The 25,903-nt window shown below is 42.3% G+C and overlaps 1 protein-coding gene across 4 annotated transcripts; it reads right to left on the bottom strand.

The window, feature by feature from the left end:
* Positions 1 to 4,100: 4,100 nt before the first annotated feature.
* Positions 4,101 to 25,465, bottom strand: tac1 (tachykinin precursor 1). Of its 4 annotated transcripts, none has more exons than XM_061842967.1 (5): positions 25,211 to 25,465; positions 18,673 to 18,775; positions 17,638 to 17,661; positions 6,693 to 6,749; positions 4,101 to 4,167 (listed from the first exon to the last, which is right to left on the bottom strand). In XM_061842967.1, exons 1-5 carry the CDS (start codon positions 25,343 to 25,345, stop codon positions 4,154 to 4,156), a joined length of 333 nt encoding a protein of 110 aa, XP_061698951.1. In that variant the 5' UTR covers positions 25,346 to 25,465; the 3' UTR covers positions 4,101 to 4,153. The 4 variants fall into 4 exon arrangements, with proteins under 4 accessions (XP_061698951.1, XP_061699035.1, XP_061698783.1 ...); XM_061843051.1 differs by lacking the exon at positions 25,211 to 25,465 and adding an exon at positions 23,433 to 23,881; XM_061842799.1 differs by lacking the exons at positions 4,101 to 4,167; positions 6,693 to 6,749 and adding an exon at positions 10,653 to 11,800.
* Positions 25,466 to 25,903: the final 438 nt, after the last annotated feature.

The raw sequence follows: 25,903 nt of genomic DNA, 5'->3' as shown, positions 1-25,903 counted from the left end.
GGGCTTCTATCATGTTAATACTTGGTGAAAGGAAACACCATAAATTTAGTTTATACCATTTGTCAGACAGTGTTGAAACTATCCTGGAACATTGATGACAACTTGAGAATTTTCAGACAATGTTTTGATCTTTTCACCCTGGCTGTGTCTGGAAGTGTCTTTCAAACGTTTACACGAAGTAGTACGGTGAAAATACTTTATTACTGTGAAAATATCTAACTCTCCAAGTAGTTTACCATGATGGCAACTTGAAACACAGAAGTGAAATAGGCTCAACTGTTAATCCCTAAAACATTTGTTTTTGTAAACACTGCAACAATGTTCTCAATATGAACACCAAAACTGTGCTAAGGTGGAGGAAAAATGAAAAAAAGTTAAAAATGATTCATTCATCCATTTTTTACACCACTTATCTTCGGGAGAAAGGCGGTATACAGCCTTAACTGGTCGCTGGCCATTCACTGGCAGAAATGATTTAGTGAACCTGCATTGCAAATAAAAGTATAAATTATACTTTACAGAAAGGCCACTAGAAAAAAAATGCCACCTCCAACCCCCACTCACCTCAATTTTATCTTTGGATCATATTATAATGCCACTGTTAAGCGGATAACCCTTATTGCCAAATTTGCACAATTTCACATTTATTATTGACAAATTTAGACTACTGGGCAGACCTGTAGATAGATCTATTTACAAATTATTGACCAATAGGCCCCCTCCTCGAGCCGTCACCTTTTCATGGTAGAGGGGTTTGTGTGTCCCGATGATCCTCGGAGCTAAGTTGTCTGGGGCTTCATAACCCTGGTAGGGTCTCCGATGGCAAAAAGGTCCTAGGTGAAGGACCAATATGAAGTCCGATTCCAAAACCCCTATGACGAGTGCAAATGTTGGATCTCTGTTTCCCTTGCCTGGACGCGGGTCACTGGGGCCCCACTCTGGAGCCAAGCCTGGTGGCCGGGCCTGAAAAGGTAACATGGGTCCCCTTTCCCATGGGGCCACCACCTGTGACAGGGGCCATAGGGGTTGGGTGCAATGTGAGCTGGGTGGTGGCCAAAGCACCAAGATCCAATCCCCAGCTACAGAATCTAGCTCTAGGGACATGGAATGTCAACTCTTTGGCAGGGAATGAGGCAGAGTTGGTACGTGAGGTCAACAAGGTCTCACTAGATATAGTTGGACTCGCACCGCTTGGGCTCTGGTACCACTCCACTTGAGAGGGGTTTGACTCTGTTCCACTCTGGAGTTGCCCAAGGTGAGAGACGCCGAACAGGTGTGGGTATACTCATTGCCCCCCAGCTTGGGACTTGTACGTTTGGGTTCTCCCCAGTGGATGAGAGGGTAGCCTTCCTCCACCTTCAGGTAGGGGGACGAGTCGTGACTGTTGTTTGTGCCTATGCACCAAACAGCAGTTCAGAGTACCCATCCTTTTTAGAGTCCTTAGGGGCAGTGCTGGAGAGTGCTCCCCCTGGGGACTCCATCTTTCTGTTGGCGGACTTCAATTATCCACGTTGGCAATGCGAGTGAGACCCAGAAGGGCTTGATTGAGAAGGATGGTCCCCCTGATCAGAACCCGAGTGGTGTTCTGTTTCTGGACTTCTGTGCTCATCGTGGATTGTCCATAACAAAAACCATGTTCAGGCATAAGGCTGTTCACATGTGCACCTGGCACCAGGACACTCTAGGCCGCAGTTCGATGATCGACTTTGTAGTCGTGTCATTGGACTTGTGACCGCATGTCTTGGACACTTGGGTGAAGAGAGGGCGAGAGCTGTCAACTGATCACCACCTGGTGATGAGTTTGCTCCGATGGTGGGGGAAGGTGTTGGTCCAACGTGGCAGGCCCAAACCTATTGTGTCTGCTGGGAATGACTGGCAAATTCCCCTGTCAGAAGGACTTTCAAGTCCAACCTCCGAAAGATCTTTGCCCACGTTCCTGGGGAGGAAGGGGACATTGAGTCCAAGTGGACGATGTTCCGTACGTCCATTGCAAATGCGGCCGACCAGAGCTGTGGCCATAAGATGGTTGGTGCCTGTCGTGGCGGCAAACTCTGAATACGTTAATAGACACCAACACTGAGGGATGCTTTCAAGCTGAAGAAGGAGTCCTATTGTGCATTTTTTGCCTGTGGGACTCCCGAGGCAGCTGATAAGTACCGGCTAGTCGAGCAGAATCCAGCTTCGGTGGTCACAGAAGCAAACACCCGGGCGGGGGAGGAGTTAGGTGAGGCCATGGAGAACAACTTCCACCGTCTGGTGTCTCACGAGTGGAAAGCAGTGCACCGTCAACGCTGTGTATAGTGGGGACGGGGCACTGTTGACCTCAACTCCGAATGTTGTGAGTCGGAGGCGAGAATACTGTGAACACCTCCTCAATTCCACCAGCACACCTTCTCATGAGGAAGCTGAGTCTGGGTTTCTCTTAGGCAGACTCTATAATCTCTGGAGTTGAGGTCAACGACGTGGTTAAAAAGCTCCGTGGTGTCCCCTCAGCAGGATCCGTAAGGGTGCATGAGAGTTCGCCCAACCAGTCTACATGTGTTTTGTGGACTTGGAGAAGTCGTTTGACCGTGTCCCTCGGGGAGTTTTGTGGGGGTTTATACGGGAGTTTGGGGTTCCTAACCCCCTGATATGGGCTGTTTGGTCCCAGTACGACCGCTGTCAGAGTTTGGTCTGCATTGCCGGCAGTAAGTCTGACTCATTTCCGGCACCAAGGGTGCCCTTTGTCACAGATTTTGTTCATAACTTTTATGGACAGAATTTCTTGGCGCAGCTGAGGCGTAGAGTGTCTGGTTTGGTGGCCTCAGTAATGCATTTCTGATCATCATCTCTCAGATGATGTGATTCTGCTGGCTTCATCATGCCATGATCTCTCAAGCTCACTGGAGCGGTTTGCAGCTGACTTGTTTAGAGGCTGGGATGAGAATCAGCACCTCCATATCTGAGACCATGGTCCTCAGTCAGAAAAGGGTGGAGTGCCCTCTCTGGGTCGGGGATGAGATCCTGCCTCAAGTGGAGGAGTTCAAGTATCTTGGGGTCTTGCTCACAAGTGAAGGAAGAATTGAGCGGGAGACGACAGACAGATTGGTGCAGCATCTGCTGTGATGCGGACTTTGTGCCTGGGTGGGTTTTAGAAAGGAGTTTTGATTTCCTCCCACGTCCCCAAAACATGCATTAAGTGAAGACTCTAAATTGCCCTTAGGTGTGAATGTGGGTGCAAATGATTGTTTTTTTGTATGTGCACTGTGATTGGCTGGCATCCAGTTAAGGGTATACGCCGCCTACCCCAGAAGATATCTGAGATAGGCTCCAGCTGTCCCATGACCCTTGTGAGAAAAAGTGGATCAGAAAATGGATAGATTATTGACCAGAAAGTCACTGATGATGTAATGATACACACGCCTGACCTGGGTGAGGGTAGCATGGGATTGATTCCTGCTCAATGATGGTGTCAGTATGCGCCCTGCGACTGACTGGCGGCCAATTCAGGGTGTTCTCCACCTTTCGCCTGAAGTCCTTGGAAAATGGATGGATTCTTGACAAATCAAAAGCTTGAAATGCTTTGCTCTATGAAAATTTCAATAGTTCAACAAACATGCTGTCGCCCGCACAGGTACAACATTGCTCCAAGTGAAAGGTGTATTTTTCATTTTTTTTAATTCAATGAACAGCAATTAACAGCTTCAAGACAACAGAACAAAATCAGCATTGAGGCCCCTATGATGGATGAGTAATGTCAAGATGTGAAACGGGCAGGTGAGGAGTTGACAGTTTTAGCGGCGCTTGTCATACATCTCAAAAGTTCTTCAATCATAGGAATCTGGAGGAGAAAAAAAGGGAGCCTCAAAGCACAACTCCTTAAACTTGAAAGGTGGTCTTATCATTGCAGGTCCATTTCAACTAAGTCTTACAGTTCACCTCACCATTTTGCTTTTCCATTGTCAGAAGTTGCCAGCATAATATTTGCAGCAACCTTTCATTGGGATGTACCTGGTTCACATGACATCAGAATCAGAAGCAGCTTTAAACCCAAATATGTAACAACACAAGGAATTTGTCTACGGCAGTCTGTGCTGCCCCGGTACAACATTCAGAACTAACAGGTGAGGAGTTGACAGTTTTAGCGGCGCTTGTCATACATCTCAAAAGTTCTTCAATCATAGGAATCTGGAGGAGAAAAAAAGGGAGCCTCAAAGCACAACTCCTTAAACTTGAAAGGTGGTCTTATCATTGCAGGTCCATTTCAACTAAGTCTTACAGTTCACCTCACCATTTTGCTTTTCCATTGTCAGAAGTTGCCAGCATAATATTTGCAGCAACCTTTCATTGGGATGTACCTGGTTCACATGACATCAGAATCAGAAGCAGCTTTAAACCCAAATATGTAACAACACAAGGAATTTGTCTACGGCAGTCTGTGCTGCCCCGGTACAACATTCAGAACTAAGAACTAGAGACATTCAGTTAATAGGAACTTTTCCTTATGTGAAAGATACATTGTCTTCTTCATTTAGAGCAGTTAAGAGTGCATCAACGCCCCTCATTAGTTAAGCTTGTTAAAAGTACCCTTACCTGTTCGTGGTTCCTGTTATAAACCAGCACAATGACAATTGTGCAAAGGTAGCAGTTTAAAGTGACGACTCGTGCGAGAATCTACAATGTATATCACTATCACGAATACTGATTGGACCAGCAAGATGTGAGGGTGTGTCCCAACAATGGCACAAAGCAGAAAATAGGTTCGCTGATCAAAAAATTAATGACTTAATTGCCAGAGCGAAAAAATTGCTTAAATGCCTGCTAGTTTTCACTTGCATTGATTGGTAGCGCTTACCCGACGGAAGGAGCTGGAAGATAAAGGGACTGTTTTGTTTTTTTTAACATGACTTTGTCCTTTCCGAACAAAGGATGTCAAAAACCAGATTATTTGGTGTTCATAAGATTATCTTGAATAGAGGCGATCTAATGGTGGATCGATGCAGTGTCAGCAATTCTCAATTTACCAATTGATTAATATTTCTGGCCTCACCTATGCTCACAAGTTGTGGATCGTGACAGAAAAAACAAAATCACGGATATATGTGGCCAAAAGAAGTTTCTGCTACAAAGGCTGTCCCTTAGAGATAAAATGAGACGTTTGGTCATCCGGGAATGGCTTACAGTCAAGCAACATTGAGATGGGGCAGATGAGGTGGTTAAGGCATCTGGTTCGGATGACACCTGGACACCTCGCTGGTGAGGTATTCCTGACAAGGCCCACTGAGAGGAAGCACTGGGGACTACCCAAGACACATTGGAGAGAAAGCAACCCAGCTGCCCTGGGAATGCCTCAGGATCCCTCCTGAAGACTACAAAGGCTGTCCCTTAGAGATAAAGTGAGAAGTTTGGTCATCCAGGAGTGGCTTACAGTCAAGCTGTTGCTCCTCCACATTGAGATGGGGCAGATGAGGTGGTTGAGGCATCTGGTTCGGATGACACCTGGACACCTCGCTGGTGAGGTATTCCTGACAAGTCCCACTGAGAGGAAGCACTGGGGACTACCCAAGACACATTGGAGAGAAAGCAACCCAGCTGGCCTGAGAATGCCTCATGATCCCTCCTGAAGACTTAAAAGCTGAAGAATTAGCTAGTCTCGGCTTCCCTGCACCAGCAACAGCCTTTGCGAACTGACTTCATGGATAGGTGGAAGGATTATCCTATTTGTACAAGGTGTGTTAAGAGTGGATTTATCACAATAATAGTCTTGGAAATTATTGATTGTCAATTGTCCGGGCCAATAATCTTAATTATCAATATTTACAATAAAAACCTTCATGTAAGTTAGACAATAACATCGAGTCATTATTCCTTGAATTGGGATGTGAACAGAATGCCTCCAGTCAAGAACTTATATGACTGAGCTACAGGTAAGTAAAAATAAATGTCCTATCCATGTTACGAAGGTAATTACATTAGCTGTTAGCTTCTTTTGTGAACTCTCCATTCTGTACAGTAGATGAATGAATAAATGAAGTTGACTTGTATAATGTCTTTCAGGATTTTTTTCAACAGTCTGCATTTTGTCAAGATGTTTCCTGAAAAAAAAAATAAAAGTCCCAATACCTTCATCATACCACCTCTCGTGCATCGTTTTCCACATTGTGTATTTCCTTGTTGTTGCCATTTTTCCTCTTCATTTTTTTTCAATCACCTAGATTTCTGACTTGGGAGGATTAGATTCCAGATCGGTGGTTGAATCATTGTCTTGTGTGTTGTATTGAGATTATCGTAGCAAACCACACACTGTATGATCAAAACTGGTAAATGCTAGATTTTATAAAAAATAATGTGTGGTGTCTGTAACAGATTGAAAAAAAATCCCTTAAGATTTGAAATCCTTGTGTGTACCAGGCCTTAGAGACTATTTGTACAAACTTGCTTTGACTGACTTTGGCAATTTTTTTTTTTTTTTTTTTTTTTACATACTCGTTCTCTTAGTACCCTCTAAAACTGTGAAACATATAACATAATACTGTAAGCCTTCATTACTACTTGGTTGCGAGTCTACAGACTGATCGAAAATAATATTGAGTTTATTCAGGCCAGCCAAGTTAATATGTCAGTAATTCTATATTATTCCATGTACTGTATGTAGCATAATGTGGTGAACTGTAGTTCCTGTTGAAAATTTGGCTAGTGGCACGATGATTTACCTGGCTCTTCTTGGTTTCGTTTCCCCATCAACCCGACAAAAGAGTTGACTTTATGCCCTTAAATGAAAAATTGAAAAATGATCAGAAACAAAAATATAAAATAAAATAATTGATGAACAGGCGTAGATTAATAATTTCACCTTCTTGTGGGAGTCATTGAGACACTTGAAAAATCAAAATTGTAATCCAAGAAAAGGATACTACTAATAATAACAATATTAAAAATACTCCCTCATTTTTTTGGGGTTAATTGGGACCAGAACTACCCACGAAATGTGAAAAACTGCAAAGTGGGTGGGGGGTGAATGTTTATGGGGGTACCGGAATTTTTAAAATGTGCAAAGCGTATTTATACTTTGAGACAAAAAGCATTTATTTAAATCTTTAATTATAAAACCTTATGAATATAATATACACAGTATTATAAATTTATAATATAAATGTACATTTTAAAACACTATTATATTACTGTATAGTTCCCCATTCATCACTCAGAGACTCTTCTGCTGGAGGCGATCGGAAGGTGTGCGTGTGCGTGTTTGTGTGCGTGGGGACTGGAATGTTTAAAATATTTCAACAGTGGCAGTATACTTTGCATACTTGAAAAAAAAATAATCACCACATGACAAGTGTCTTTTTAAATCTTTGATAAAACCTTGTGCTGCACAATAACATTTTTATTGCAGTATGTAATTAAAGGGCCAATGTCATAAAATTCATGATTTTTAGTATGCTATTAATGAAAAAATGGCAGGCGACATTTTGACGTATACAACTTTTTGTAACTCGCGCTACGAAAATCCTCTCAAGGGATTTGTTTTCGAGAAGAAGCAGGAAGTGACATACATGGCAGGACTGCCCTCAAGTGGACTCGTTTGTTTCTACTAGTTTTACCTCAGGCTGCCGCAGGCCTTGTCGACAAGGCTGAGCCTGCCGCAGGCCTTGTCGACAAGGCCGAGCCTGCCGCAGGCCTTGTCGACAAGGCCGAGCCTGCCGCAGGCCTTGTCGACAAGGCCGAGCCTGCCGCAGGCCTTGTCGGCCGGGGTGGCTCGTCGCCGCCGCGGAAGTGACCGTTTATCACCACTGTGGGGAGGTGGTTTGGCCCGTGATCTCCATGTCATCTAAATATGACTCGAAAAAATAGGGTAATATTGCCCCGTACACTTCATTGGGTTGTGAGATGTTTTCTTCGAAAAGAGCTTCCGTGTCTGAAGGGCGTGTCCTACAGTAGGGGCCACAGTGTGTTTTCAATGGCAAATGTCCGGGGTGACGTCACGGACAGTAGATTCAGCCAATAGGGCAACCACTTGGATGTTCAATGAGACTTCCGCAACTTTGCACATGTATGACGCGCTCTCTGCTCATATTTATTTTTTTGTGTAGAGCTTGAAGTGAATAATATTTTATGTATTTTTCATTTCAATATGTATTTTAGAATGTTTATAGGGTTGACACGAGACCTTTAACATTCCCCACTCATAGAATCTTTAACTGGAGGTGCTGGCGGTGTACATAGCTGAGTTTTTTTTCATCTTTGAGATGAGTATGGGGGATTTGTGTGTAAACGTGGGTACCAAAATGTTTAAAATATGTCAACAGTGTCATTTTTTATACTTTGCATATTTGAGACCAACATTTACAACAGTACAAGTGTCTATTCAATCTTTAATAAAACCTTGTGGTGCACTGTAACATTTTCATTGCAGTGCATAAGTAATTAACATTCCTCACTTTGATAATCTTCTGTTGGGTGTGCTGATGGTGTAATTGGGGTTTTTTTTGAGAAAAACATGGTGATAGGGAGTTGACTTCAAAACTCCCCTGTACAAGGACATAGCCCCGGCAACATAATTGCTAAACTTGACAGCTTGTACCACATTGTCGTCAATGTCTTGTGCAAATTCTTCCTCCACTTAATGAGCAGCATCGTTGTTGGCAAAGGAAGCCTCACCATACAAAGGCATGCTTCTGATGCCACAACGCTTTTGAAATTTGTTAGACCAACCTTTGCTTGCCGAAAAGCCTCGTTCTCGAGGGGGTGAATCGTTTCTTGCAGCACTAGTGCTGGCTTGAGGTTTGTCAGCACTTTCTTCAGCCTCTCTATCTTTGTCACTGGGCCTTTTTTCTGCAATCTGCAGTTGATGGCTAACGCAGCTTCCATTCGAACAATCGTCTTATTTTATGGAGTCACTCCACATTTAGCTTCCTTATTAAAAGTTATTGAAGTTTTGTTATGGATGTTTGCCACTTCCTTCTTTTTGTAGGGCACCTTGGATTCATTCACACCATAAAGGCGCACTCTTGGGTGCTTCGGAGGAAGCTTTTGCATCAACACAGCGTTTCAGCGGCATTTATGAATACGAGAGATTATCGCACTGTCAACAGCGTAGCTGAAAATGGCGGAAAGGAAGGACAAAAGAAAAGGTGGAACAGAAGTTGCTGGGTGACGCTTCGATGATGTCCAGCCAATCAGCTCACAAGATAAATCCACACTTTCTCTTGTTGGTCCATGTCACACTGGGGACCAATCATGTGCCTTGTATCAATCAGTCTTCCCGCAATATGCAAAATGGCTGTATTTTTCCAACGTTCTTTTTGTTGGGGGGGGGGGGACGCAAAGCACTGAAGCTGCAAAAAGTGAAGTGTGAAAAAGCGAGGGAACCCTGCAATTACATTTTGAAATTATGATGTATAAGACTTCTTTACTCCTGTAACTCCAATTATATTATGTTGTGTCTTGTCATATATCTTTAATACCATCATATTATGATTAGAGGTAATATTAATATAATTTAATCAATAATTGTAAAGACATGGAATATCATTTCCAATATAAATTTATTTTACTGATACAATATAAGTATTTGAAGTATTAGTAGTTGTCATCCATCAAAAGGTAATAAATGTTAAGAAATATAATATTCGGGAATATAGACTATTAGACTTTTAATGCTGAATTTTGTTTTCGTTTTCTGAAGAGGCTAATTAAATTTTGTGTTTCATAAGGTTTTTTTTCTTTGATGCTTAATGGCAAGGCATTTCCATGAAAACTCACACAAATGCATCCAAGTATCTTGAGAAGTCCTTTTTTGGGTTCTCTCACTTTTTGTCACTTAAGGTATCTTTACTATTAATGCGGCTGGACACATTCTCAGGTTACAATGCACCTGAGGGATTTGTGAGTCGAAGTGTCAAGATGATACAACTATAGCAGAGAGCAAAAAAAACGTTATTTCTGAGTTTGAAATGAATATGTATTAATTGATCAAAGTGTCATAACGACTGCATGTCTTTAAGATTGTACAAAGACAAGTAATGGGTTTAATGAGGGGTTAGGGTCATTTATGCACTTTTTTCTGCAGTGTTTAAAGAGAAATACCTACATTGTGCAACTCACATGATTTTAGTGAATTTATGTCCGTACCATTATGGATTTTTGTTTTTACTTTTATAGAAACAAGTTTATTTCAGAAGGCCACCACCATTTGTTCTGTCAATTTACGATGAAAACCATCCATCCATCTAGGTGTTAAAAAAAGTTTGTAGTCCCGATTTCCCGACAGATCCTGAAAAATCCTACTGACACAAACATTTTTACATAATGTAAATTAGATGTCAGGGAGCGGGGTTCTCCATGGCCATGTGTGCATCCGCAGCGCACCCTACGCGCCGTGAATGCGGAAGCACAGAGTTAAGTCGGGTGTTTGACAGCAACTGCGGTGGGTGGCAGTGTGGCTTTGTGCCTCAGCCTCAGGCCTCATGCATGCAGATTATGTTGTGTATTTAATCTTTGTTTTTCATGCCACTTGTGTTACGTGTGAATTTAGACTAAAATCCCCAAATTCAAACCTGCAAAATATGACAAAGCAGTTGTATTGCATTTAAGACAATTTAATCACACACAACAACACAACACAAAAATAAACCAATTAACACAGAATAGAAGTTCAAAGACCGAGTAGTTGCTAAACTATGAATAGTCACCAGAGTTGAACAACCAGGCAAATGTTCTTTCCAGCGAATATTCCAAGTCAACAAATGTCCGGGAATGAAAGGCAAAATGCAGTGTGGCGTGTACTTGTCTACTTGTCCTTAGAGTGGTGGTAAGAAGCTCTGTTGACGGTCCTTCTCAGTCTTCTTATATAGGCACCTCTCAGAACATTCCAGAATTCCACATCAAAAAAGAACCGCATCATAGTAACATAAAAGTATGAAAGGAAAATAAAAATACACACACACACTCTCCCCCACAAGGAAAAGAAAGTTACAGAGAAACTTTCTGTTGTAATACAACCAAGCAACACAAAACATGACAAAACAGAATAGAAAATAGAATAAACAGAAAATAAAGAAACAAAAATACAGTAAAATACAATAGAAGTACTAAACATCAAACAAAACTTTACACCCTGGAGAGTACATCAGCCCGTTCAATAGCCTTCATCCCACTAATTGGTTGCCGTACAAGATGCCCCAGGAATTCAACCTGGGCCTTTTCAAACTCGCACTTTGCAAGATGGACAGTCTGTTTCCCTGCCGACAGTCTCTCGAAGAGCTGCTGAATCCTCTTTCCATGGCGTAAACAATGACATCATCCATGTAGGCTTTGACACCTTCCAGACCAGATGTCACGTTGTTCACAAGCCATTGGAAGGTTGCTGGGGCATTCTTCAAGCTGAACACCATCATTTTGTATTGATACAGTTCGTCAGGTGTAGCAAATGCCGCAATCGTCTTTACAGAGACCACGAGCGGCACCTGCCAGAAGCCCTTCAGAAGGTCGAACTTACTCACGTATGTAGCTTGACTGACGTGATCAATGCAATCATCCGCTCTCGGCAGAGGGTAGGAGTCAGCTCGTGACAGTGCATTGACAGTTTTCATGTTAGTGCAGGAGCACCAGCCACCACCACGCTTGGGTACCAGTACACTAGTTGAACTCCATGGACTGTCACTGGGTTCTATAATGTCATTGTCCAGCATGTACTGCACCTCCTTCTGCAGAATCTCACTCTTCACAAGATTCATTCGATATGGGTGTTGTTTCACAGGTGGAGCATCACCCACATCTATGTCATGACTAATCAGGCATGTGCGGCCAGGCACATCTGAAAACAGGTGAGAAAACTCAAAAAGCAGACACGACGTTTGAGCTTTCTAGTCATTTGACAAATGTGTCAATTTCTCATCAAGGTAAGCTATCACATCAGAATTGCACAATCTCGGTGAAACATTGTCGCTCAAATCATCCAACTTGACATCGCTAACATCATAATCAACATTGTCATTCACGCTTGCATCATCATCAACTGTACAATCAGTGACTGGGGAGGAGAGTGTTGTTGCAATACAACTGACTTGTTTGTTGTTTAACAAATTTTCAGACTTATCAGCAGGACCTGAGGAGTTTGTAGATAAGGCATCAGCCTCTGAGGCTACAGAATGAACCATGAATGTATCCGACAAATCAAAAATGGAATCATTCGGCAAAGAAGTCTTGGAAAAAATGTCTTTTGACATTGAAGGAGTCACTGCATAAGACTGAAAAATATCCGTAACATCATACTCCAATTGCTGTGTATTGGGCGAATACTCTGGCGAAACAGTGACAATAGGATCAGTGCCAACTTGTGCCCCCATAAGATTGTTGCTGATCAACAAATGAACACCCGGAACTGGAAGAGAGTCAAGAACACCAACCTCAGTGGTGTCAGAAACCAGATTTGAAGTCAAATTCACAAAATGCAACACAGCAAGAGAATAGCCACTTATACCATTAATAATAATAATATCTAAGTTAGCTGAAGACTCTGCAGAAAAAGGCAAAACATCCTTCAAAATCTGAGAATACAGAGCTCCAGTGTCCCTCAGAATAGTAACGGGCCTTGGGGTAGAATTATCTCCCATAAGTGAAACCGAACCATTGTGAATAAAAGGCAAAAGCTTCACCGGAACTCCAGAATCTGAAAGTTCTTTGTCAGAACCAAAACTCTCCTTAGAACCACCTGGTAAGGAAGGCTGAGGTGTGATATATGCACAAGCATTTGGGGAAATCGTGGACTGATTTTTGTATTTGAGCGTTTTGCAAGCAGAAATCAAGTGTCCGGGCTTCTTACAATAGGCACAGACAGGTCCTTTATCCTGAAAATTTGAGCCTGCCTTTTCATCACTTGACTCTGTGTGAGAAACAGTCTTTTGGCAAAAAAAATTGGAATTGCCGGAGACTGAAAAGAACTCTTGTGAGTCAAAAAATAATTATCTGGCAACACTGCTGCATCATGTAAAGTATTAATTAACAGTCCATTCATCAGAGTATGTCCTGAGGTTGGAATGAACGCACTGCTTAAATTCCTCCATCAAACCTGCCTCAAACTCTGCCAATCTGAAGCCCACTTTGAACTACACCACCTATCAAACAAAGTTTCCTTTTCTCTAGCAAACTCTACAAAGCTCACATCATCCTCTTTTTGAGTTCTTCAAAATTTCTGATGGTACGCTTCGGGCACCAACTCATAAACTTCCAGTAGGGTCTTTTTGACAAAATCATAATCAGAACTTTGCTCGACAGAAAGGGCTGAATATGCATCCTGAGCTTTTCCCTTTAAGACTATTTACAATAGCATAGTCCATGACTCTTTAGGCCGCTTGAGATTTTCAGCAACTTTCTAAAAGTAGAGGAAGTATTTATCAACTTCCTTTTCATTAAAAGGAGGGACGATTGTGGCATACCGTGTAATATTAAAAGATGAAGAACCGACCGAAACAGAGGACCTTTCAAGTTTCTTATGTTTAATCTTTGTCACATTCAAATTTTTTAAGTTCTATGTCTTTCTTTCGTCTCTCTTTTTCAATCTGAAATTGTAATTTCAGTTTCTTTAATTCCAAAACGTCTGAAGGTTCCTCTTCTACCAAGGCCAAAACATCAGGAACAAAAATCCTCTCATCATTGTAATGACTCAGAACAATTTTCTAAACTTGAAATTTTCTCATAGCAGGTTTGGCATCAAGTCTGAAATGACTAGCAAGTTGCAGAAGCTCAGACTTACGTAAATCACAGACTCATTCAGGGGTAGGAGACCTAATAAAGTGCTCAAGTCTAAAACTCAATTTTGCTGGCTTCACAGTTTAAGTTGCAAATATGCAGCAAAAAAAAAAAAATAGGGCTTTTAAACGGATGTCTCAAATGTCAAATGAATTTGATCCCGAACAAGCCCCCAATTTTGTTACGTGTGAATTTAGACTAAAATCCCCAAACTCAAACCAGGAAAATATGACAAAGCAGTTGTATTGCGTTTAAGAATTTAATCAGACACACACAACACAACACAAAAATAAAATAATCAACACAGAATAGAAGCTCAAAGACCGACTAGTTGAGCAAAGGGAAGCCTTGGCGGTGTCCTACTCTCATCGGAATGGAGTCCGATTTACTGCTATAATGCGGACCACACTCTGACACCTCCGTACTCCCGAAGCCCACCCAACAGGATTCCCCGAGGGACAAGGTCAAACGCCTTCTCCAAGTCCACAAAACACTTGCGGAGTGGTTGGGCGAATTGCCATGCACTCTTGAGGATCCCTGCCGAGGGTAAAGAGCTTGTGCACTGTTTCAAGGCCAGGACAAAAACCACATTGGTCCTACTGAATCTGAGATTCTACTTCCCAATTGACCCTCCTCTCCAGGACCCCTGAATAAACCTCATCACAGAGGCTGAGGATTTTTCACCGCCTGTCGTTGGAACACAGCCTCTGGTACCCCTTCTTATAAAGGGGGACCACCAACCCAGTCTCCCAATCCAGAGGTACTGTCCCCAATGTCCATGCAATATTGCAGAGACATGTCAACCAGGACAGCCTTACAACATCCAGAGCCTTTAGGAACTCCGGGCGAATCTCATCCATCCCTGAAGTCTTTCCACCGAGGAGTTTTATGAACCACCTTGGGGACCTCAACCCCAGCGATAGGAGAGCCTGCTTCAGAGAACCCAGACTAAGCTTAGTCATGGGAAGCCATGTACTTGAGGAGGTCTTCCAAGTATTCTCCCCACCGACTCACAACGTCCCGAGTTGAGGTCAGCAGCGCCCAAACCTTAATATACACAGTTTTGATGATTCACTGCTTCCCCCTCCTGAGACGCTGGATGGTAGACCAGAATTTCCTCAAAGCCGTATTGTAGTCCTTCTCCATGGCTTCACCGAAGTCCCCCAGCAGAATGATGGAGTCCCCAGAACGCTCTCCAGCACTCCCACTAAGGACACCAAAAAGGGTGAGTACTCTGAACTGCTGTTTGGTGCATAGACCCGTCCTCTCACACGAAAGCGGAGGGGTACATACATACAGAGTACAGCGTACAGGCACTGCCGGGCAGCAAGGGGAATTGTGCAATATGTGTGTTTAATTGTGGTATAGTAGTGGTTTAAAGTGTTACGATCCCTTATCGGACATTTTACGTCCTGCTTATATTTAGGGAGTTCGTGGTTAAGATGAGCTGTGTTAAAATCTCCTATGTGGATAATGCAAGGTGATTCTGGGTGTTTTTTTTTTTTCTTAATCTCACTTACCTGCTTGGTAAGCATTAGCATTGCTGCATTCATGCTAGCTTGGGGTGGAATGTGAACAGCTATGAGAATGAAAGAGGGAAGTGAATTCATGGTTCAAGAACGACTCCAAAGCGGGCTGCAGTGTGTGCTGAGCTGTGTGGCGTCCGTGCAACATTTCTCACTGATATAGAAGTGTGATTTGCCGGGCGCGTATGGTTCCGCGCCCCATCGCACTCGCAAATCTGCACAATCAAGGATGAAAAATCACGCACGTGAAATTTGTTTAGAGTAAGTAAAGTATATAGATATTGAAAGATGATGCTTATTTTGTGTAGTCTTAATTAATTAAATTAATAAATAATCAATTAACGTGTTTTTCATAATCTTTGGTAACAAAACAAGCCTGATACTAAACAATCAGTATTCACCCGGAAACAGGAAATGCAGGTTAACTGTACGAAAGTCATCAACATGAGCCATGCCAAAGAAAGTTCAGTTACACTGAAAACATTTCTGTGATACAACATAGGTAATGTTTCAGTATCTAACTATAATAAGTATGAGATTGTGATTTACTTTGACTTGATCTAAGTTCTAACAGACTCGTCTGTCCATATATATAAATGTGAACAGTCTATATTTAATTTTGAAATTAAATGTCTATTGACCTCTTTAAAAATGTCTGTCTCAGTCTATGCAATGTCAAATTATGATTATGGTATTAGGTAGCAACTACATACTCTGGGTATAACAATTCAGTAAGTTATTTTAAGGTCTTGAGATTCCATCCCGAATCACACCCACAACTTTATATCTGCGGGCATTACTGACCACACCTATACATTTTTCAAATGTGAGTGACTCTAGAAGCATATTCCACTACCTTTGGATGTTTTCGCTAGCTCTGCGATGCGGCCCACCCGATAAAGATGAAAGCCGGGTAGAGTAACAAGTCTGTCGGAAACACATCAAAGCCATGTCTCTGTGAAACGCAAGGTGGCAGAACATCTAAAGTCTTTGCAGGTCATGATCGGAAATTGAACTACATCCATTTCGTTGGCGAGGGAGCATAGATTCTAGAGAAGACACGACATAAGTGCCAGTCTCTGTCCCCTGCTGCACAGTTCAACTTGTGTGCCGGACCACGAGCCTTTACCCAGTCGTTGACACAGCGCTCCATCGAGCGGTTACTGTTTCAGGTTGTGCCCAGCTGACCCCCATGGGTGAAGGCCTACCCACCAAGCCTGGCTCCAGAGGGGGGGGCAAGGTGATCAGCGTGGAAAAAAGGGAAACCCGAATCCATTAGTTTTACTCATCAAAAGGGTTTTGGAGTGATACTTTGTCTGGTCCCTCACCTAGGACCTTTTTGCCATGGGTGACCCTACCAGGGTTGTGAAGCCCCAGACAACTTAGCTCCTAGGATCGTCAGGACACACAAACGCTTCCACCATGATAAGGTGACAGATTGAGGAGGAGACTATGAAAACCTAAAATTTTAAATCAGCAATAACATTTAGGGTGGCACGGTAACGCAACTGCTTAGAGTGTTGGCCTCAGAGTTCTGAGGACTGGGGTTAAAATCCCAGCCCCGCCTAAGTGGAGTTTGCATTTTACTTACACATACTGTAGGTGCGATTGTGAGTGTGACTGTTGCCTGTCTCTATGTGCGGTCCGATTGGCTGGCAACCAGTTCAGGGTGTACCCTGCCTCCTGCCCGAAGATAGCTGGGATTGGGTCCAGTACTGCCGCGACCCTAAGTAACTCGGGAAAAAGATGGATGGATGGTTGGAATAACCTTTGGAAAACATGACTTCATGTGTGGCTCTTTCAGCATGGGATAAATTTACTTACTTACTGTATGGACACCTACACCCAAGGTGTCATTAAAAATAATAAAATTTAAAATTTAAATTTTTTGTGAATTCACCATCATTGATGAAATTACAGAAAAATAATCTATTTATCCATTGACCCTTGTGATGAAAAGCAGCGCTGATGATGGATAGATGACCCATTTAGTGCTTTAGAAGTATTTTTTACGATTTACTAACTTCAGTATTAAGAAACATAAAAATATGAAATAAAAAAATACAACACAAAATTGTGTTAATGTAGAGGGTAACTAATTTTGACAAAAAACACAAGGGCAAACCTTTTTTTGTTGCACAATGTATCTCTCCATTGTTGCACTGAAAAATACACATCACTACTCAAATTGACAAATTAAGGGAGCTGAGCATTTTCAAAACAGAGAAAGGCAAGTCACGCTAAAATGATTCTAGCGGTCATTCACTTACCAGGCATTGCATATTATATTTTGATTTTTATCCTTACAACAAAAAAAGAAGAAAACTACAATATTTGTTCTTGTTAATTTTTGTGAATGTTCAGTACTGGTACTTACTTTTGCGTGGAATCTGTGTCTTTGCTTTGGTAGAAAACAGGGAAAAGCTATTAAGTACCAGGCCGCAAATAAGAATGTAAACACTCTATATAAGTGGTCCCCAACCTTTTTTTGCACTATGGACCACTGCTTTCGGCAATCACATTCAGAACAATAATTTATTAGCAGGTAGCCTCTGTCCACCTTCGGGTGGGGGGATGGGTCCTGACTCTTGCTGTTAGTGCCTCAGAGGAATAATTTATTCTTCTGAATGTGGTCGCCGAAATCAGGATGTTTTGAACCTTTTTTACTGCAACATCTCCGAAATGTGTGCTGCAAATAAATGGCGTCAGGTCACCATCAAAACGTAGTATGGCGTTACATTGCTACCAAAACAATGAGAGCTCAAACCACAGAGAAATGAGTGTAATGGGCACATTAAAAAAAGCGGGAGGGTGCACACGATTAAAATGCTCACTCAGTTTTGCGATGGATAGGTTTCCAACTATGCCATCTTGTGTGTCATAGAGATCAGAGAATACAGGTGATGGGAGAAAAGTGAATTTTTTTCACATCATTAATTTATCCGATTGGTCTCAGGGTGGGGGTGAAGTCATTGGAAACCTATCCATAGTATCACTCATATTTGAGCTCTTGTGTTTTAGATAGCAACCTTATGCCATAGCTGTGGGGTTTGTGAATCACCTGTTGCGATGAACCCATAACACAGGTAGGAATGTTGGTATTTTCTTTTAAATGCAGCTTTCTTTTTGACGGTAGTCTGTGACCCCCTCTGTTGTCTCATCGTTGTCTTGTATACCGTTTCCAAAGAAACTCTCAAATGAACAGTTCCTGGTTTATTTTACGAGGGCTAGCGCCAAAGAGTGCAGAAATGAGGCGGGGGTGGGGGGTGGTTGTCTTTCAAAATAAGACACCTGGGAGAAAAAACTAATCATTTATTGTTCATTCTTTGCGGCTCGGTACAAATAATCTACAGACCGGTACCGATCCAGGGCCCAGTGGTTGGGGACCACTGATCTAGCTGACAGTTTTTACCCATTGAGCGTTTTCCCATTAGGCTGATAAACTGATGTGGCCGTGGTTTTCTTGTCCTCCTCAAAAGCATTTCTCTGAATGGGTCACTGGACATCCAGCCGTCCTGGGGAGAGTGAGATACAGTGGGCAACCTAATTAATTCTTTTAATTTTAAAATCGATTGACACATTGAAGCAGACCATATAACATGCAGTAGATAAAATGCAATATAGTGTTCAATGTAGTGTATATTATTGCTCACCTATTGTGGATTCAGTGCATTGCTTAATTTTACAATCATATTGAATTCCACCCTGCTGTGTGAGGTTGAGATGTTCCGACTAGATTTAATCGGACTCGCCTTTACACACGATTTGGGCTCTGGTACCAGTCCTCTTGAGAGGGGGTTGGCCTCTGTTCCACTCTGGAGTTGGCCACGATGAGAGGCACCAAGTAAGTGTCGGGATACTTATTGCCCCCCAGCTTGGTGCCTGTAAATTGGGGTTAACCCTGGCGGACAAGAGGGTAGCCTCTGTCCGCCTTCGGGTGAGGGGCTGGGTCCTGACTCTTGCTGTTAGTGCCTATGTGCCAAACGGAAGTTCAGATTATCAACCCTTTTTGGAGTGCTTATAGGGAGTGCTGCAGAGCGCTACCTTTGAGGACTCCATCGTTCCGTTGGGGAACTTCAACGTTCACGTGGGCAATGACAGTGAGACCTGGAAGGGTGTGATTGGGAAGAACTCCCCCACCTCCACCCTTTCCGATCAGGACCTGAGAGGTGTTCTGTTACAGGACGGACAGATGGGCTCAGTTTTGAGCTGCTACTCCTCCCCATTGAGAGGAGCCAGATGAGGTGGCTGGGGCATCTGATTCGGACGGCCCCTGGACGCCTCCGTGGTGAGATGTTCCAGGCACGTCCCACTGAAAAGAGACCCCGGGAATGACCCAGGACAGATTGTAGAGACTAAGTCTCTCGGCTGGCCCGGGAACGCTTTGGGATCCCCCCCGGAAGAGCCGGATGAAGTGGCTGGGGAAAGGAAAATCTGGGCATTCCTGCTAAAACGGTACATAATTTTTGTGTATTCTGAATTTTTTCGTGTTAAAATAAAGCTTCTTACCCTAAAATATTCAAATGGTAAAAATAAATAAATATTACAAGGAGTAAAATTTATAATGTACAGTACTACTGTTTGTTAAAGAGTTTTAATGGTGTGTAAGAGTACATCTGTTAAGAGTATTGTAGATATTAATAAGTGTGTGGAGAAGATTTCTAAGAGTCTGAGGAGGTTCATACGGCTTGAAAATATTCATGAACAAATAAACAAAATGGCAATATGATGGCCCAACTGGTCAGAGCATTTGGACTGGGGATAAATCCCAGCACTGCCTGTGTGGAGTTTGCATGTTCTCCCTGTGCCTTTCTGGGTTTTCTCCGGGCACCCCAGTTTCCTCCACATCCCAAAAACAAGCATTAATTGGATACTCTAAATTGCCCTGAGATTGCGAGTGTGACAGTTGTTTCTATGTGCCCTGCAATTGGCTGGCAACCAGTTCAGAGTGTACCCCATCTCATGCCCAAAGATAGCTGGGATAGGCTCTAAGCACTCCCACGACCCTTGTGAGGATAAGAGGCTCAGTAAATGGATGGATGTAAATACAGTACTGTACTAATGTATGCTAGCATTTTTTGTTTTTTTAAATTTTATCTTTTTTGCTTCATTGGTCCACGTCGTCGCACCGGGGATGCCGCATTAGTATGTTGCGATCCGGCTTTTTTTTTGGGGGGGGGGGGGGGATCCGCGATGCACTGAATCCGCAATAGGTGATCCGCGAAGTAGAGAAGGACTACTGTATACAAAATTCTGTATGTATTCCACATAGGGATCGCAACCGGTTACAAATAACCGGTTATAACCCGTTTTCGTTTTTTTAAAACCGAAACCGTAATCGGACTTTCGAAATCAGTTAAAATTTCCAATTATTTCTTCTGGTTCCGGTACTCCACATTGCGCTATTTTTTTCAACATCATTTCCACTTTTTTTCAAGTTTTGCTGTTAGAGTAAAGTTGGACTCAAAAGAACATTCAGTTAAATCAAAGAAACATCAAACATGGCATCGAGAAAACGCTCGGTATACTTTCATGCCCTTTCTGAAAGTCCGAAAGAAGAATGTTAACATTAAAACATTTTACAAAAAGAATAAAAATTTAATTTAATTTTAATTTAATAAAATAAATTTTAATTTATTTAAATTTAACTTACACGAGTGTGTTGTTGAAAGCCACATTCAACAAGCTTGTTTGTCAATATTGTATACAAACTACCCCATTACCGCGGAGTAAATTAACGATCGATGGTGTAGCGCCGGAGAAAAGGAGTCGGAAGCGGAGTGTCGAACACAGGAACAAAACTTGTTTTATTGCCAGACATCAAAACACTACGCGCATAACGGGGGGAACTCTGTGAACTCGTCACTCCGGAAGAGCAACAACAAAAACAGTCCGTGCCGTCCCCGCACCCTAACTCGAGGTCCCGCGGGTGAATTATGTAAACACCACAATGGTACCGGTTTTAAAACCGGTTAATTGTTTTTTTGCTACAGCTGTTTGGTTAAAACCGGTTATGAAAGTAAGCGTTTTTTGCGATCCCTAATTCCACATCTACCTTGACCTAGGGAGAGTACTATCTTTCGCCATTTGTTTCTCTGTGGCCCCCCCGTATGCATTCGTGTGATTGCCTGAGATGTGGCACTAGTGGGTGAAATGGGCTCAAATGTGATTTATTGATGGCAAAGTCATTAGGAAAATGGGCTCAGCCCACATTAACTCGGCATCCCTCAGTTCGCAAGGTAAAAAAATGCAATTCATATCAATGCAGGCAAACAATAGTGCACCATCAAATATAACATTTCATTCGGACAAATTGTGCTCGAAGTGTTTTTTTTGTTCTTTTTAGTTTTTGTTTTTTGGGGAACGGGGTCATTTAAACAAAGTCATTATCGTGTGCAGGCAACCATGATGTATTAATTGTAATTGTTGCTCAATCGAGAAGAAAAAAAGGAAAGTGGATCTCTTCACATCATAAAACTCAAAGGCCTAGACTAAATGTATCACTTTTTCCTTTGAATTTACTTAAACATGTTCGCCGTTTGCGCATGAAGAAAAATGTGTTAGCCTAACATATAGCTTTTGAGATTTTTGAGGGAAAGATGGGAAAATGACCACATTTTAATCTTGCAACTGAAAATCAAGTAGTTTTTCCAGTTATCCATCCATCCATTTTCTGAGCCGCTTACCCTCACGAGGGTCGCTGGAGTGCTGGAGCCTATCCCAACTATCATCGGGGAGGGGGTACATCCCAAAGTGGTTGCCAGCCAATTACAGGGCACGTTGACAGAGAACAGTGACTCACAATCCCACCGCCTTCAAGTTGTGAGGGAGGACATGAAGACTGTGGCTGTTAGAGAGGAAGATGCACGAGATAGGCTAAGATGGGAAAAAAAAGACACGCTGTGGCGACCCCTAATCAGGACACGCCGAAAAGAAAAGAAGAAGAATTAACACGTTTTTGGGATGTTGGAAGAAACCGGAGTGCCGGGAAAAAAAACCCGCACAGGCACAGGGAGAAAATGTAAATTCCACACAAATGGGGGCCGGGATTTGAACCCCGGTCCTCTGAACTGTGAGGTCAATGCTATACAGCTGCCACACCATGCCACCTTTTTACAGTAGTAGACTATATCTACATTCAACAGTTTAAAAAAAATCTGTTAAACCATCATATAATATTGGCTATTTCGAGGAAAAAAAGGGGAAAACATGTCCGTTTATCACATTTTATCATGTGCAACTGAAAATTAAGTTGTTTTATTTTAAAGTTGTATGCTTAAATCTATATCCATCCATCCTCTGAGCAGCTTATCCTTACGAGGGTTGCGGGAGTGCTGGAGGCTCTCCCAGCTGGCATCGGGCAGGAGGGAAGGTACACCCTGAACTGGTTGCCAGCCAAATTGCAAGGGCACATGAAGACAGACAACAGTCAGACTCAGAATCACACGGGTGGGAGGAGATCGGAGTGCCCAGAGAAAACTCACGCAGGCACAGGGAGAACATGCCAATGCCACACAGGTGGGCGGGAATTTGAACTCATGTTCTCAGAACTGTGAGGCCAACACCCTACAGCAGCACCAACATTCCACCTAAATCTAAATTAATAAAATAATAATAATAAAGTCATTTGAATTACTTACTTCAAACAAGTACATTGGTTGTAATTGATTAAAATTTGGTCAACAAATTACGTGGAATTAAACATGAAGTACTTTTTTGTGATATTGACCTTAAATATATATCTTGAAAATTCCAGGTCCTTTTAATTTACTTAATTTAAACATGCAGGATGCACACAATAAAAATGTGTTAAAATAACATATATTGTTTAATTTTTTTTTTAGAAAAACAAGGCAAATTGATTAGCCACTTTTTTGTATCAAGCTTTTTGTTTAATCCCATTTTAATATTTTTGTGAGTCCTTTTTTAATACAAATGCAGGGACGGTACAAATTAACATTAAAAATGTCATTTGAATTTAGGTACTTGTACATCGGTTGTAAATGGTTAAAATATGTTTAAGTAAAATATATGATTTGATTATTTAAGCGGAAAAGAGGTCAACAGGACATGAGTTTAGGATATTTTAACCGTGTGTTACCGTAAATTAAGTAGTTTTTTCCTTTAATGCCGTGTATGTGGAAAACACACGTTCTTAAAGCGAAAACTCACTTCCTGAATGTGGTTGTTCGTCCAGTACTCATCGATTTCTTGTTGGAAGTTCTCCTTGCAAAAAAATGGAGTCACAGCGACGAAAAGCATAAAAAGTGGGAAAACACGCAAATTCATGATGCAAACTCGATTGCTACTTATAATCTGTGAAACGACTGAAGCATAAAATAAATTTAGATTCGCAACGGAGGAAAGCGAGAAAAAAATGGTTGAGTGCGGTGATTGCGTCGTCTAATCTTCAGTGATCCATGAGGAGTACTGACACTCTTGCCGCAGTCAAGTGTCCTTCGTTTATCTCTGTCTGCTTTTCAGTGAGCACTCTCCACAAGCGCTGGCCCATTATATAGCCTCGGTGCTGCTTAGTAATTCTCTCACACTACTCTGAATCTGAATGTACTCGCAGCCAGTCAGGAGATAGTCACGTGTTAGCTTTGGCTGTCATCCAAGAGAACTATGGCGATGAGTCTTCATTTACGTTTTCATCATCAAATCTAAGCGTGTCATTCTTATGTTTTTGCAGAAAAAGGGAACGCCAACTGTCTACCAACCGTCAATGTGGCATTGTATTCCTTTTTTTCACGGATGAAGTTTTAAAGTGAAAGTTTCAATACATATCTGTTCATTGTTGGAAAGAATCCATCCATCCATTTTCTTAGCTGCGTATCCTCACAAGGGTCACGGGAGTGCTGGAGGCTATCCCAGCTGGCTTTGGGCAGGAGGGAAGGTACACCCTGAACTGGTTGCCAGCCAAATTGCAAAGCCACATGAAGACAGACAACAGTCAGACTCAGAATCACACTTGGGGCAATTTGAGTCTCCAATTAATGCAGATTTTTTGGGGGGGCGTGTGTGGGGGGAACCGGAGTGCCCAGAGAAAACCCACGGAGGCATAGGGAGAGCATGCAACCTCTACATGGGGAGGCCGTGATTTAAACCCCAGTCCTCAGAACTGTGAGGCCAACGCTCTCCAGCTGCGTCATTGTGAAGCCCTGTTTCAGATCACATTTGGAAAAATATGTAAAAAAATTCAACAGTTATTTTTCAAACAAAAGGATTATTGAGACCCCATGAGGTGTTATCTTGCGTGGCGCTGCACTCCGATTGAGATTGACAGTCATGTTTTGCTTCTTCCATTTTCTAATGATTGCTCCAACAGTGGACCTTTTTTCACCAAACTTCTTGGTAGTTTCTCCGTAGCCCTTTCCAGCCGTGTGGAGTTGTACAATTTTGTCTTTGGTGTCTTTGGACAGCCTTTTGGTTTTGGCCATGTTACAAGTTTGAATCTTACTGATTGTAAATAAATTGTGTATTTATGCAGCTAATGACCTCACACAGGTGCATGTGATTCGGGATAATACATGGAGTGGCGGTGGACCTTTAAAGGCGGACTAACAAGTCTTTGAGGGTCAGAATTCTAGCTGATGTACAAATGTTCAAATACTTATTTACAGCTGTATCACACAAATAAATTGTTAAAAACCATACATGTGATTTATGGATTTTTCTCGTTAGATTATCTCTTTCACTGTGGACATGCACCTATGATGAAAATTTCAACCCCCTCCACGATTTCTAAGTGAGAGAACTTGCAATATAGCAGGGTGTTCAAATACGTATTTCTTCACTCTATATATATGCAGCTGTTAGCTGTTATTGAAAAAGACGAAAAAAATTACAATCACTGAAACTCGAAAATGGAGGGGCACATTTCACAGATATTCTTCAAAATCCTCTAGCCATCCTTGACTCATTTTGAACATACTGAGCAAGGGATCTACCTTGCATACATCCTGGTCTGGTTGATCAGGAAGGAAATGACAGTGTAGTACAGTTGCCTCACCACGCACAATGCACCATAGTTCAGTCAGGTGGTTTTCTTCTCTCTTTTCAAAATTACAATCTTCAATGCACATTTACATGAAATGAAAATACACAGAGACTTTACCCTGTGATGAAAATATTGTATATTTCCGAGTTTGCATGCTGTGCAACTGGGTGACCTCGGCTCAAGTCATACACAGTAAACAGTATGCACGGACTAATCAGGGTACACAAGGCACAGGTGGGGAGTCTGCTACCAGAAGTACGAGGCAGGGGAATGACCACACCCACATGACAATAGATCCCTCGCTCGGTACGTTCAAAATAAATGGAAGAGCCAGCTTCCTTGCAAATATCCACATTTTCCTTTAATTCTCACCAGCATCTACTCTCTTGTAACCTGCTCCATCCATCATTCCATTTACTAAGCCGCTTATCATCACAAGGGTCACAGGAGCGCTGGAGCCAATCCCAGCTATTATTGGCCAAGAGGCAGTGTACACCTTGGACTGGTTGTCAGTCAATCACAGGGCACCTGAAGACAGACAACAGTCACACTCACAATCACACCCAGGGGCAATTTAGAGTTTCCAATTAATGCATGTTTCTGGAATCTGGGTGAAAACCAGAGTGCCCATGCAAACAAAAAT

Source organism: Syngnathoides biaculeatus, chromosome 1, assembly GCF_019802595.1.
Source record: "Syngnathoides biaculeatus isolate LvHL_M chromosome 1, ASM1980259v1, whole genome shotgun sequence".
In the NCBI taxonomy this organism is placed as follows: Eukaryota; Metazoa; Chordata; class Actinopteri; order Syngnathiformes; family Syngnathidae; genus Syngnathoides; species Syngnathoides biaculeatus.
The sequence above is the reverse complement of the archived record's forward strand: the minus strand, read 5'-3'. Positions and strand labels throughout refer to the sequence as shown.